The sequence below is a fragment of the Carassius gibelio genome, chromosome A4, assembly GCF_023724105.1.
Source record: "Carassius gibelio isolate Cgi1373 ecotype wild population from Czech Republic chromosome A4, carGib1.2-hapl.c, whole genome shotgun sequence".
Classification (NCBI taxonomy): domain Eukaryota; kingdom Metazoa; phylum Chordata; class Actinopteri; order Cypriniformes; family Cyprinidae; genus Carassius; species Carassius gibelio.
Genome location: NC_068374.1, coordinates 24,136,963 through 24,151,769, shown reverse-complemented (window position 1 = coordinate 24,151,769; position 14,807 = coordinate 24,136,963). Strand labels below are relative to the sequence as shown.

General features: G+C 37.6%; 1 protein-coding gene across 1 annotated transcript; it reads right to left on the bottom strand.

The window, feature by feature from the left end:
* Positions 1-1,973: 1,973 nt before the first annotated feature.
* On the bottom strand, positions 1,974-14,154 carry LOC127974075 (leucine-rich repeat-containing protein 17). The gene is made up of 4 exons (XM_052577412.1): positions 13,962-14,154; positions 9,260-10,072; positions 5,084-5,239; positions 1,974-2,554 (listed from the first exon to the last, which is right to left on the bottom strand). The coding sequence occupies exons 2-4, from the start codon at positions 9,978-9,980 to the stop codon at positions 2,151-2,153; spliced, it is 1,281 nt and encodes a 426-aa protein (XP_052433372.1). The 5' UTR covers positions 9,981-10,072; positions 13,962-14,154; the 3' UTR covers positions 1,974-2,150.
* Between the last annotated feature and the right edge of the window lie 653 nt (positions 14,155-14,807).

The following is a 14,807-nucleotide window of genomic DNA, read 5'->3' as shown; positions in this document are numbered from 1 at the left end:
ATTTAAAAACAGAGTTTATGCACCCTTGGTTGTGTTCGGGGTTTTGTTTTCGTTTCTTATTTGAGCTTGCATGGGCAGTTTCGTTGCTTCTCCTATAAAAATACGATGTGTTGAGATTGGCGTGAGTGTTTTTATTTTGGCACTGCAGTCCCTGAACCCCTTGACATCTTTGGGCATCAACCAGCCCTCATGCTGAGCTTAAAGTTATTTATAGTTTTTGGTTAGTATTTTATCTTTAAAAGGACAAGGGAATAAACCCCTCCTGAAATAGACACTGCTTTTCCCACAGTTTATGCTATGTGTGAGTGAAGAGAAAGAAAGCGTCTTCTTTTTTAACCTGACCATTTATTCAGGAGCTCAGAGAAGTATACTAAGTGCTTGGGATGCTGCCTGTTCAGACAAAAGGTACATTAATGCTTTTTGTATTTTCTTATTTCATAGCATAAATATTATCAAATGTAAAGGTGCTGCATTTTTTTGGAATACCAAACAAGAAATGTTTCTATAATCTGGCAGATAGCTTTGAAATAACACATGTGTGCCAGCAGTAGTCCATCACACTAGCTTGCCACTCTCTTTAGCCAATCAGAAGCTTCTAAGACTGCCAATCTTCTGGCATTTTTGTTTGGAATTCACATTTTTGCTCCCTCTTTCCTCATATTAGCAAACTATGGAACTTAAGTTGTGTCCAAAAAGACATTCTACACACTGTGCACTTACACTGTGCACTATGAATTCTACCATCTAGAGAATTAATTTTAGGTTGTTATGAAAGTTATTATAGCCCCTCCCCTTCTGCTATGTATGGAAAGCTCAAAGGTTTATAGCACATTTAATACAATAACCTGTTTTCATAAAACGATTTAAGTCTTTTAAGATGTGTATTGGCCTTTTCTGTACTATGATGATTTTTATATATATAAAAACCAGCGCCTCTGTTTGCACTTACTCGGGGCATTTATCACTCAAACTTCTTGTAAGCTTTCCAAGAGGAACTTCACTGATGTCATATTCGTGCAATTATACATGTTTCTCTTAGATAAAGCAAGTATCTGAATCTGTTATCTTTTTATAACTTTCAAAAGAGGAAAATAAACCAAGACAGACGTGGACAGTTGCAGAAGAGCAACGCTTCTCCATGTTTAAGGCAACTCAAGAGGACTGGAAGTTACGCCGAATCACACCACTCAGATTTAATGCTGAAAACATCTGTGCTTCTGAAAACAATTATTAATTAAAAGTATGAGCTCTTCATACATGTATTTACTTTGATTCCCTACCATGTTTTCGCTCAAATGCATGGAGTCCCCATATGGCCCCCCCATCTGAAATTCCCCAGATTTTTCTCTCATTGCATTCTCTCAAAGCAGTGACATAAACTCCAGACCTGTAATCTTCTCGCATCTGTTTCTTTTCAGATAGGATGGAGATAAAAAAGCGGCCCTGGAGAAAATCTGTGGTATTATGCTTTCCCCTCCCCCCTCAGAAAAATGCCTTTCTTATGTTTCAGTCACTTATGGCCAACGTTCACATATGCATCACAGTACTGGCTTCATGTTGATATACACATCACCACTTTATAGACAGGACAGTTTCTCTTTGTGCTATATCTTGTTGGAGAACAAGTGGGCTTCAACTTGTTTTTAACACCATTGTGGGTGCCATGCAGGGAAAATTAAATTGTATTTATTCTTACGTGAGCCTAAAACATACTCAGATTTTATGTGTTGTTGAATCCAGAAGTGAACACAAAAATTCGCTTCTTCAGGCCAAATATTGTAATGGCGGAGCAACAGATTGAGTTAGTTAAATGCAATAAAATTGTTGCGTACCAAAACATGGGCTACTCAAATATGTGAATGATGAGAAAATGATGACTATATATAAAACTATTTATTTTTAGATTAACTATCCTTTGACGCATTTGTGCATATAGATATTGGATAAACATCAAACTCATCAGTGAATAATAATTTAAAAAAAAGTATTTTTATTTATCAAGATTCAATTTACAAAATTCTCATAAAAAAAAAAAATATGTAAACGTTCTGATGGAACTCAATGAATCTGCGCCAGCATATTAAATTTTAATCTCTCAAACAGTTTGCTGGGAAAACAATTTTGTTCCCAGCAGCATCACAGTTTCCGTCTTAATTCAGACGGATGATCTCAAATTTCTTGGGCACTCTGTAAGGTCTTGGCCCCAATTGTGTTAACAGCTCCTCTTCTGTCTCAGCAGTGAGCTCCTGACCCGTTATGTCCTCCAGTTGATTGTCTTTAGGACAATCTGCGTTGTAGGTCTTGACGTAGTTTTCCACCGGCCAGCCGCGAAACTCCTCTGGTTCACTGCACACCAGACCTGTGTGGGACACACCGGGGTGGTGCTTCAGCCAGTAGATCAAGTAATGGATGTTGTAATCACAAACCCAGGGGTTGTCCTCCAGAGACAGTTTCTTCAGGAAGTACAGGTCCTCCAAAACGTCATACTGAAAATAGTGCAGGCTGTTATTGGACAGGTCCAATTCTCCCAAGTACAGCAGGCCCATAAAGGCAGCTACAGAAAACAGAAAAAAGACTCTTTTCAGATTTCATTCAAAACTTTTTTAATATCTATAAATGACAGTAAAAAAAAAAAAAAAAAAAAAAAAATCATTATTTCATTACATTCAGAAGACTAAATTTAAAAAGTACAAATTAAACCATATTAAATTGATTATTCAGTGTGTTTCTGGTTATGCGTTGTTATGTATAAAATAGATTAATATGATTGTATATATTTGATTTTATTTAAATATTTATATACTGTTAACTGCATTTTTAGGCAGTTTAGAAAGGCGGCAGTAAATTATTGCAGCATCAGTAAATACTTAGTTTTTTGTTTGTGATTCTCTGAACGGTGAGAGAAAATATGTTTTATATTATACTATATATATATAGATATATATATATATATATATCTATATATATATCTATATATATATCTATATATAGATATATAGATATATCTATATATATATATATATATATATATATATATATATATATATATTCGCTATATTATTATTGGCAATTCAAATGTAAAGCAGACTTATACAAATACAGCACACTTAAATTTAATTTGAAAAAGACAAATGTAAATTCTGTGCATGAACCTCCGAGGAAGCATTTTTGGGGTAGATTTAATAAAAGAAATATGCAAGTGGGGGAATACGGTGAGCATTTGATTAAATGTTTACCATTTGTAATGACTTTGTAAGGAAATTTGAAATGGATTTGCTTTAAACCAAACAGGTGACTGACTGTACAGTATCTGCAGGATCTGGAAATAAAATGAAAGAAAGTCAAAGATTCAACCCTTCTTGAAGACCGAAATCCTTACACTGAAGTTATTGTATGGCTTTAAAATAGGGATTTTCAACCTTTACTGTTCAGGGACCCACCACCAACCCTCAGCCAACCCTGGGACCCTAAGTGTGTGTGTGTGTGTGTGTGTGTGTGTGTTAATATATATATTAACTAGGTCCGGGACTTTAACACGTTAATTGAGATTAATTAAATTCACAAAAAATAACGGGTTAACTAAGATTAATTAATTACAGAAAAAAATTCCCACATTTTTAATAACGTATTTTTGCACCGTGGAACGTTTCTCACTGGATGCGTTTCGACGGACCGATTATACTGAAGCACCAACTAGCGTTCGCATATCACCGCAGCAGCACATCGACGAGCCTCAAGTATCATCTCAACGCAAAACATATAGCAGCTAGCGTGGACGTGAACTATGTATTATTTTGTTGGTGCAACTGGCAGTTTATGTTGAACTCTATATTGTTTTGGCCAAGGTTATTGAGAGTTGGACTTAGTATGTTATGGCCTCTGAAGCAACAGAGAGATGTTTTCTAATAGTCAGTGTTTCCAATGCTCTGAATGTAATCGACAGTATTGTTTTTTACTTAAACACTTTACAGAAGGTTCCAGCACCTATAAGCTTCCTGAATTTCTGAAATGTACTATTTCTAAATTGTTTCTAAATATGCTATTGCTACACTTCATGGCAAAAATTGCACTGGTCTGCTAGACTTGGTTGAACAAAAATAAACAATATTTTGTTGCTTAAGCTTATGTATTCAGTAATTATTCAATGGTATACTAAAAAATCCATGTGAAAAAAATTACTTCTCACTGTTCTCAGGTCAAATATTTATATGCGATTAAAATGCGATTTATTTCGATTAATTAATTACAAAGCCTCTAATTAATTAGATTAATTTTTTTAATCGAGTCCCGGCCCTAATATTAACTATTCTGGCTTGGTTACACTTTATAATAGCCATCATTATGATCATTTCCAAATGTTCATTTCTACAGATCCCACTTCTTAACAACACTAGCATTAGTAGGCTACAACAGTCCTTTTGTATTCCATGGAAGAAAGATTACAGGAAATCCAAAGCTGCAAAATGTGTCTGCTCAGCAAGAAATAGGCTACACATTTTTATAAGCAATTCTATTCCGTGAACCCCGTTCTCTGTGTTCTAATTGGAAAAGGCTTAAAATTAATATCCTGCTGTTTATACTGCTTTCTCCACAATAACAACTCTTGATAACTGTGCTGAATAGTTGAGTCACACTCATAATTTAATTACTTCCCTAAAAACCTCATTGTTTTCTTAAGTCCTTTCAGCCACCCATTCTTTTGACAAATGATTGTCGGGCATAAAGCTCTTCAGCCTGATGTAGAGGCAAGAGTTGAATCCTTCACTATTCACTCACAAAGAGAATGTGGCCTGGTTTCTAAATGCAATGGAAAGGCAACAACAACAACAACAACAAAAAAGGCTTCTATAGTTAACCTTTCATGAATTCCCAAAGTGGTGTCTTTTCATTCAGTGCTTGACAAGATGTTTTAAAACTTTAATGTGAGACTTCTTTTTTGTTGCGACTCCTTCCTTGTCACATATTGCTGTGCCAAACACATCCATTTCCTGCATTTTGTACATCCTCTTTCTACTTTCATTCCTCAGCAGTCAAATAAGTAAATGTCTTGAAGACAGGATTTGGTTGTGTACCGCAGGCTTACCTTTGCTGATGTTTTCCAGACTGTTTCCGCTCAGGTTCAAGAGCTTGAGGTCTTTAACATTTTCAAATGCCTTTGGTCTCAGCTGCTTGATGTTGTTTCTGGATAAGTCCAATGTCACAATATCCAGCGGGATGTCAGCCGGCACAGTTTTAAGGTCTACGGAAGAGAGAGTTGAATGACTGTAATTATGTAGGTTTATTGGAAAAGGTACCTTTGTAATTTGCACAATTACATGTTTGATTGACAGTGCATTCTGCAACGGATGCTGCTTCGTTATGAGTTATTTTGATTCCCAAGGGAATGTTGTGTAGGACAAAACTGTCCAAGAGCTCGCAAAACACTTTGATGGGCTTCTGTATTTCCAGGTGATTTCCAGCAGGCTAACCATACATGGAAAATTCTGCCATGACAATTGTCCTCGTAGGTGGTCTCCCAAAGTCATTTTCTCAGACACTTACTGATAATGACATTCAAACTAACTCGTATCTGTATGTGGATCTTAAATTATACACAAAGCAAGTTGCGACAGTAATCACTCTATTTATTTAGACACTCAAAATTGCAACACTGTGGATGGCTCCAGCAAACCATGCCTAGATTTATATATTTATAAAAAAGGAGAGAGCTTTTTAAACTGTACACATAGCACACGTTTGCCAGTAACACTCGAAACTCTGATATGAAATGTTATCGTGGGACTTGACATGTGCGAAAGAAATGCGGCTTGTAGAACAGATACAGCTGCACTTCCTGCTTTGACCTGCCAGAGCAACTGTTTTAGACCCCAGAGAGCCCTCAATAATAGATTGTTTACATTTTGCTTTTGATCTGCCACATATATAAACACAGCTTTGAGCCGCAGTTAATGCTATAGGGTAGATTTTAGACTATTTGACAGTGTCTATGGGATCTGGAGGCGTCTGAATTGCACCTAAAGAAATAAACGTGCCGTTATTCTTGTAACAAATTCAGGGAAAAGCCTTCCCAGAAGCTGAGATCGCTAATACTTGGCTTTTCGTATCCTGCTCTTGCCATAGGATTCCTTCATGGACTTTCTTGCGATTTAATGCTGGCAGAATAAATAGCCATTTATCCCTTAGGTCCCAGGAACAGATCATGTAATGTTACAAAAGGGTGTTTTTGTGTGTGTGTGTGTGTGTTTGACAGAGTGATTCAGAAGCCTCCCTCAGCTCCAGACTGCTTACTCACTATTTCTGTGGAGAAGTGGAGTGGAGAAGTCCAAATCCCACTGACTGATTTCAATTATTTCATATTGACTGGTTTATTACATGGGTCTTGCTTGCCTCATCTAACCCTGGTGACTTGGTCTTTGGACTAGGAGTGTTTCTCGTGATGTTATGGATGTCTGAGTACATTTATGTAGTTTTCTGAAACTACGAAACTTGCATATCAAGATGGATGACTCAAAATTGATGTACAGTAGATTGAAACTGAGGGCTCCAGAGAAAAGAAAAAAAAAAAAAAGATTACTGACAAAGAGTTCTTTCATAGTTAAAGGCAGAATCATATCCGTCTTTCTCGAGTGAAATTTGAATGACACTTTCTTTGTCATATCTTACAGCCATCTCTTCACCAGAAAAAAAAAAAAAAAACTCTTGTCCTAAGTCATTTCCTAAAAAACTATAAGATATACATAAGACACAGCAGCACAGTCCTTGGATTCCCATGGAGATTTGCATGTATAGCCGTAGTAATGTGGTATTTCCTTTGCTTTTGGAAGATCATTTTTAGGGAACGGATTCACAAAGGGATCTTATTTATGAGAATTTTGCAATTTTGTTTTGCAAACAGCCTTTTGAAATATAATACTGAGATTCAAGATTGAGAAAATTGATGTTTTCTTGATAACAGTCTAAATAAGATATTAATGTCTCTCTTGAGAAAAGGCTGCAGATGTTGAAGCTGGAAAGATACTCGTTCCCTTTCTGCTAGTTCTCTGCATCTTACATTTCATATTTCCAGATATTTGTTCCACTCTAATCTATCTATCTATCTATCTATCTATCTATCTATCTATCTATCTATCTATCTATCTGTCTGTCTGTCTGTCTGTCTGTCTGTCTGTCTGTCTGTCTGTCTGTCTGTCTATGCCTACAGTATGAACTTAAATATTGTTTTCCTTTTTTATAATAATTTTCCCCACAAACGGACACAATGTTTCAGCATATAGTGTATTGTTTCTTAACAGTTCAGATGAAAAGCAGCTTTACACAACTAAAAGGAAGTGTCTAGGGATTTGAGGAAAGCATTACTTATTGTGCGAATGCTTATTGTGAAATAAATGACAGTTTTCCCCAACTGGTTTACGGCAGAGAAACCACTTCAAAAGTGCAATTTGCTGAAAAGAAACCACAGATTTCCGAGCTAACCTTGTTGTCATCTTTCTGTTAGATTTAATAGTATTTCATTTGGCAGCCTCCTTTTTTAAAGTTTTTACTTGTTTTAGTAAGAATACTAATCACTGAATAAAGTACCAAGTGAGATCTCCTTCAGTCAGTAGAATCAGTTTAGTGGACCGAATTGTTCATGATAGTTCTGCTGAGGTCACAAAGTCAGACAAATATTGCTCAATCTGTCTTACAGTTTTTCTCAGTCTCTTAGGTGCATTTCTCAAATCATCCTTACAATTTGCAAAGAAGTATGTGCATTTCTCAAAACAAATCGTACAAACAGCACCACACAATGGATTACCTGCAAAAGCCTGTAATTTACTTAAAAGCTTTAGTTCATCTCTCAAAAGTAAGTATTATGTCAATGAACATATCAGTGTCATCAGAATGAAAAGTCCTTGTGTCATAGTTTACGGATAAGACAGTCAAATTGCTTAGTCATGTTGTCAATATAACAGTCTGGAGGGATGTTTTAATGTAAACTATGGAAACTGTTTTGGATGACAGTTCCTGTATTGAACAGTATGCCATATGCTTATGTATGCCAAACGTACACATTTTCACACATTACTGTATGTGGGCTATTGACTGAAAGAGACTGGATAGAATTCCCAGTTACACTTTTACTATTGGTCTGACCCAAAAAATAACAATCAACAAAAAACCTTTACAATGTCATTGTGATATAGAAAAGGAAAAAGAAATATGGGCACAAAGATGAAAATAAGTCCATTTTCAGAATTTGTAACTCTTGCGTTGTCCTCTGTCTATACAGTATAAGCTTTCCAACTGAAGATTCATGAGATGAACCTTGAAGCTATTTCAGAGAAATGGCTGATCATTGGTTGAACTTCATTCTCTTCATTAGTCAAGATACACTTGCACAATTCATGCCAAATTTACAAGTCTAATAATAATGTGTAAAAAAGAAGAAAAAAAAAAGAAATTTGCTTGGCAGTTTATGACAACTAGATTAACCATTTTGCATTTAATGACTTATACGATGAACTAAAGACTATGTTTTGAGCAGTAAGACTGTTGCACAGAAAACTATATAATACATTTTGAGCAACATGACATTAGCAACTGATAATGTAGGATATTGCAGATAAATGTGCATAATCAAAAACCTAACAACGTCATTGTGATATAGACAATAAATAAGGGCACAAAGGCAAAATACAAAATTATAATGGGAAGCACAGGAAACACCCCTTAGACAGAGCTTTGCTTTTGCATGCAGCATGCAGCATGCTGTATGAGGAATTGATGTGCACAATATGTCTACACCTCCTGATGTTCAGTCAGTCGGCCAACAGTTCTCATCTACATCACATCCTATATATTCTCTTGGAATCCAACATGGATTTAGAGTCATGTGAACCATCTCACAACTTCATATAAGTGAATGAGGCTGGCTTCAGCTTGACTAAAAGCAGAAGGTGTGGTCGAAATGTCATTGGCCACAGAGCTACTGTTGATTTGCCAGGCCAATGTAGACGAAATATCCACTGTCAGAAGTAGTGGATATTTCAGAGTAGTTTTGAGAATTTCATTTCTGATTTCTGATTTCTGATTTGAGAACCAAAGCACCAAAGCAGTAACCATTATAGTCACCATAGTTTGCCAAGTCAATTGTGAATCACTGGATTTTCCAGAAAAGGGTAATGTGTTCTGTTTCTTAACAGCCACAACTTACAGTAATTCACTCCCACCTCTTCCCAAATGCCCCACTGCAAGAGAACCCAATTAATAGCTTTCTCACCTCTGTTACTGCAGTCCATACGGGTCACAGGGTGGATGTAGGTGTGGCATAGAGCGGTCGCTTCAGACTTTTTTTGTGGAGCTGGTAGGGTTTGATTTTTCTGCTGAGGAGAGCACAGCAGCTCTGCGTCCAGCTTCTTCAGTTTCCTCCCTGAGAATTCCATGGGCTCAGCACACTGTGCGTAATTGCCAATGTTACGGTTACTGGGTACTTGTATGAACCTGACCAGGCTATCCAGCTGGCAGTCACACCTCCAGGGATTGTCATAGAGTCGCAAGTACTTGAGTTGCGGCATGGGGATCAGCATGCCTTCGCTCGCCACACTCAGACGGTTGTGCTGCAGCAGTAAAGTGGTGAGTCTGCTCAGGCCGTCGAACGCTCCCTCATCTATGCGGGAGATTTCGTTCTGTTGGAGATCCAGACTCCTTAGGTTTCGGAAGTGACTGAAGGTGTTGTCTCGCAGCACCTGGATCCTGTTCCGTGCCAGCAGCAGGTGGTGAATGTCCTCCGGCCAGCCCAGTAGGACGGCTGTCAGATGACGCTCTTGGCAGTCAAAGAACTTTTCTCCATTGACTGTACTTTCCTTGCAGTCTGGAGCAAACCGCTTGATGGTGTTTGACCGGTTTCGACTCCGCACCCGGCGTCCCTTTCCACCCTTTCGTGCCTCCGCTGCCCAGACTACCAGGCACAGCAGCAGCAGCAGACCGCACAGCAGCCGCATGGCATAGGTTAACCAGTCAAGTTGAGTCTCAGCGTTACCTCGATAAACCGAGAGCTTGCTTTAGTCAGACTGAGGGTGCACAGCTGCCGTCCCTGAGAAAAGGCAAACAAAATGTAAATAGCTGCACTACCAAGAGCTGCATTCCAAAACAGAGAGAGAAAGGACATACACAGGAATGTTGAAGGTTTAATGCAAGTTCAGTTCACAGCATACAAGTTTGTGTTCCCTTCTAAAACATATACAATATTAAAACGTTTATATAGTTTATCTATAAGCATTAAAACCTAGAACAGTTAAAGTTAGTAACAACACACTGACATTGACATGAAGTTTGGAGCATTTTTTTACACACATATATAGTACAGACCAAAAGTTTGTACTATGAAAATTGTAGATTCACACTGAATGCATCAAAACTATGAATTAACACATGTGGAATTATATATGGAATTATATACATAACAAAAAAAGTGTGAAACAACTGAAAATATGTCATATTCTAGGTTCTTCAGAGTAGCCACCTTTTGCTTTGATTTCTGCTTTGCACACTCTTGGCATTCTCTTGATGAGCTTCAAGAGGTATTCACCTGAAATGGTCTTCAACAGTCTTGAAGGAGTTCCCCGAGAGATGCTTAGCACTTGTTGGCCCTTTGGCCTTCTGTCTGCGGTCCAGCTCACCCCTAAACCATCTCGATTGGGTTCAGGTCCGGTGACTGTGGAGGCCAGGTCATCATCACTCTCCTTCTTGGTCAAATAGCCCTTGATGCCTTCAGTGTGACTCTACAATTTTCATAGTCATGAAAATAAAGAAAACTCTTTGAATGAGAAGGTGTGTCCAAACTTTTGGTCTGTACTGTATGTGGCAGTCCTATTACATCATCCCTTAAATCTATTGTGCTGCTTACAAATCCTCACCTGTGGCAAACATTAACCAAGGAATTCATTATCTTTGGAAATGTTGAATTCTTTATATTGATGGGCTGACAGAAGTCACAAGGTGTTTTCTGTAGCAGCACTGCTGTGAAATAGTTCCAGGTTTGTTGACCTACCATCTCTATCACTTTGCCACATTCTTTCCAAGTTAGTAACAGTAGACCATAAAAAATAGATCTTGAAATAAATGCATTATAAGAACAAATCCATTTGTAACCGTGATACTGAGTAGAATACGCATTGAATTATTGAAATGAATGCACATTTGGCATCCACTTTGTGTCATGGCTGCATTTCCGTCTTTTTTTAATAATGTAATAGTCCATCATAAATTGTTCCTGACTTGGTGTAGAAAAACTTCTTAAACTTTCATAACCGTATGTCAAGGATCAGTGCAGTGTACTGTTCTAACTATAATTAAAAACATATCTGGATGACCGCTTTCCCCAGTGATTGCATAAAAACAGAATGAATTACAATCTGATTTCTGGCATAATCATTTTTATGAGCCCACACCCCGCTAAGCCAATATTTGCCTTGCTGGAAGACACGCTGCATTTTACTATTTAATAACAATCACAAATAAGCCCTCTTCATTTTTCCAACATGTTTTTTTCTCAGTTTGATCATGCATTGGCATTTTAATGACCTCGCATAGACTTGCCCTGAGTCACTGTTCCCATTTAAGAGTGCAGAGACATTTATAAGCCATTTGTTGAGTGACTTCTTAAAAAATATAAGGACTGTGTATCTGTAGCACTTTCAAAACACTGTGCTATTTGTTTGAGTAGTCCGGCATGTGAATTAAGATGAACAGGAATGTTGACAGACATATATTATTCATTATTCAGCCCTCTTCTATGAGACAACAGTTTGTTATTTAAAGCACACTTTTAATTCACTAACAGGAGAAACAAGAGTGAGGTGAAATGGCAGTGCTGAAAACACTCTTAACTTGAACAGGTATGCTGTACTCGTTCTGCAACCAGAATGATAATTCTGTTTGTAGTGAGGCTGCTGTGAACAATTCACAGCGCTAGCTCTCATTGGTCCTCCTCATTATCAGATATCAGTGAAAATCAGTAATTCAGTCTTGGAATTTGGGCCTTCTGGGCTTTCCTGTACATCAGGTCTTGGCATGACTTGTACCTCTGACAGGCAACACTCTTCCAGTCTGTAGTCACGATTCTTTGCAACTATTTTCACAGATGTATCATGCAATTAAATTGTAGAAATTGTATTAGCAGGACCTGTTGCATGTTCTCTGTTTCCAGTGATAGAACAGCAGGACAATGACATCCTGTGAACATGCTGTGTGATAATCACTGGTCCATTTTTTAATGTTTTTTTCTTGTCACAGACTTGTAGCACTTGATGTTATGCCAATGGAATAGGTTCAATATCTAGTAGCGTATATCATGCACCAGGACAATGGCTGCTCAAAACCTCTTTGTAATAATAGCATAACGAAATAGATTTGGCAAACAATCCAGTGTATCATCTTTGGAAAGCATCAAATCATTTTACAATACATTTTCACAGAGGTGAGCAATGTAGCCAATCACAGACATGTTTGTTGACTTCTAATACGCAATGGCCAATCAGAGGTGTTTGGGTTGGAAATCCACGCAATCACCGCTCAGTTTTCTGTCCAGTGTTTGGGTTCTATCATGCTTGTAACTTTTTTCTAACAAAGACATTTAATTAAAAGTGTAGTCATCTTCATTGTATTATTATTTTTTTTTTTTTACTTTGTTAGATCATGATGAATGAGTGGCAGTTTTTAATACATTTAAAGGAAACAAGTCTTTGGTTTTATTCAGAATTTAAATAGAACTTCATGCTTGACAAGCAGCCACGTTTGACACGGAGAAAGCAGTGTTTTTGTGAACATAGCCTACTTTATTAACAAGTAATTGTAACACTTTACACTTTACTATAAGGTTTGATTAGTTAATGCTAGTTAAAGTCTATTATTATTGTGAATTAGCCTATGTATTTCGGGCATTCGCTTGAAAAATAATAACAGCATCCAAGTGTGATCCAATAACAGTATCACAATGTTAATCCCAGGTATAAAGGTAGTCTGTGTGCAGATCTGCCTGGGATATATAATCTCTGCTACTGGAGCGGACATTAACAGGAAGCAGTCAGCACTTCAGGTGAATGAATCAGCATAACGCAGTCCTTATGTGAGTCCCTGGATGCCACGGCCTTGCTTTACTACAATAACAAAAAGAAAGAAGTACCAAGGGATGGAAAACGTCAATGGGAAATGGAGCAGAACGCAGACATTGTTCATTGTCTAACATGAAAAGGGGGAGTGTGTATTTTCTTTTCAACTTTATTTTATTTAATTTTTTTTTTTATGCCACCCACATTTCAGGTCACCCAGTATGTCCGAAAGACTTCTCCTGATTATTTCAGGTCCAAAGTAAAATCATTAATGTAAGAGATATTGACAAGAATTTACCCCCCCCCCCCTCCGATACACTCAACGTATAAACCCATTTATCAGTGTGTGTATGTGTGTGAGAGAGCATGCTTACATGGCCAGCAGTGCTTAATTAAAACCATTTGAACTTGCCTCACAGGGTGGAAAAATCTTTTCCTGAATTAAACCTATATTTTTAAGTAAGAACCCTTATCAGCACAATATTTAAGCAGATGAACCTCCGGACTCACTTCTCATCATCTATACTTTCCTATCCAGGCTTTTCTTATTTTTTTTAAAGAAGACCACAAACATGCATTTCAGAATAATCACCCAGTCTTGCTCCCCTAATTTGTTCTACTTTCCTGAACCAGCATGTGGGGTTTGACAGTGTATCTTGAGTAGAGACACAATTGCTAAACAGTTGCTTTTCACACAAACTGTCTCCAGTCGAATCCGTGCCAAAATTAAGATTGCAGGAAACATGCAGTTACGAAACTGCAGCCGAGTCAAGAGTGCACGACTTAATGTACATCCATCTGCACTGGCATTCCTAGAAAGATTTACTCACACACATGCAAACATGCACATGCATAATGGAAGTCCTCAGATACCTGTGCACAGGGAAATGCATCCAAAATCTCATCCAATCTGGATATGTCCCGTAAGCTGATCTTTAAGTCTTGTCATGAGCTTTGTGCAGCGCTGGATTCTTGAACTCAGCGTGCCGTTCAGTCTGACTGTATGTGTCTATGTGCATGAGCATATGTGTGCATGAGGCTCAGTGCAGCCCCCAAGCTTGTGCCTGGTTTTAAATTACACGTTGCGTCTGTGTGCAGGCGAGCAGACCCACATGTTCTTGTTAAAACTGTACCGCCTCCAGGCTTCCAGCACTTTGTGAGTCTCTTCATGAGACATCTCTGTGATGTCAAAGAGACTCCGGATGAGGCAACCCCATTCAAACAGTGTGGAAAGTATGCTTCTGGACTTATTTTAAAGGGGTGGTTTACCCAAAAATGAAACTTGTGTCATGACATCTGGCATAACTGTATTCATGAGGAAGTTATGAGGTCCTATTTGTAAATCATTTGTTCTTTTGAGCCATTTTCAATGAATTAGTTCATTCAGGTCATGCATTTTTACAAATCAAATTTATATGGTTGTCAAGTTCACTAGAGTTTGAACTCACAAGCAACACTCCAAATTTCTCCTTTAGTGTTTTCAAGGAAAGAAAGAACATCTTAGAAGTTTTTCAACAATTCAAGAATGCATAAATGATAATAGGATTTCAGTTTTTGTGTAAAATATTATTTGTGAAGCAGAAATGTGGGCACATCTGTCTTAGCATCTTGAACAACTTGACATTGCAGCTTTGAGAACCGTCTTGCATTATTTAGATGCATTTTACTTTGTGCTCACAGTTGCGTAAACATAAAACAAATCAAATTTCCAGAGCATGA

Coding starts and splice junctions, on each gene's coding strand:
- LOC127974075 (XM_052577412.1), bottom strand. CDS start 9,980: ATGCGGCTGCTGTGCGGTCTGCTGCTGCTGCTGTGCCTGGTAGTCTGG. Junction 5,240..9,259: donor TATGGACTGCAGTAACAGAG/GTGAGAAAGCTA, acceptor TCTCTTCCGTAG/ACCTTAAAACTGTGCCGGCT. Junction 2,555..5,083: donor TCTGGAAAACATCAGCAAAG/GTAAGCCTGCGG, acceptor TGTTTTCTGTAG/CTGCCTTTATGGGCCTGCTG.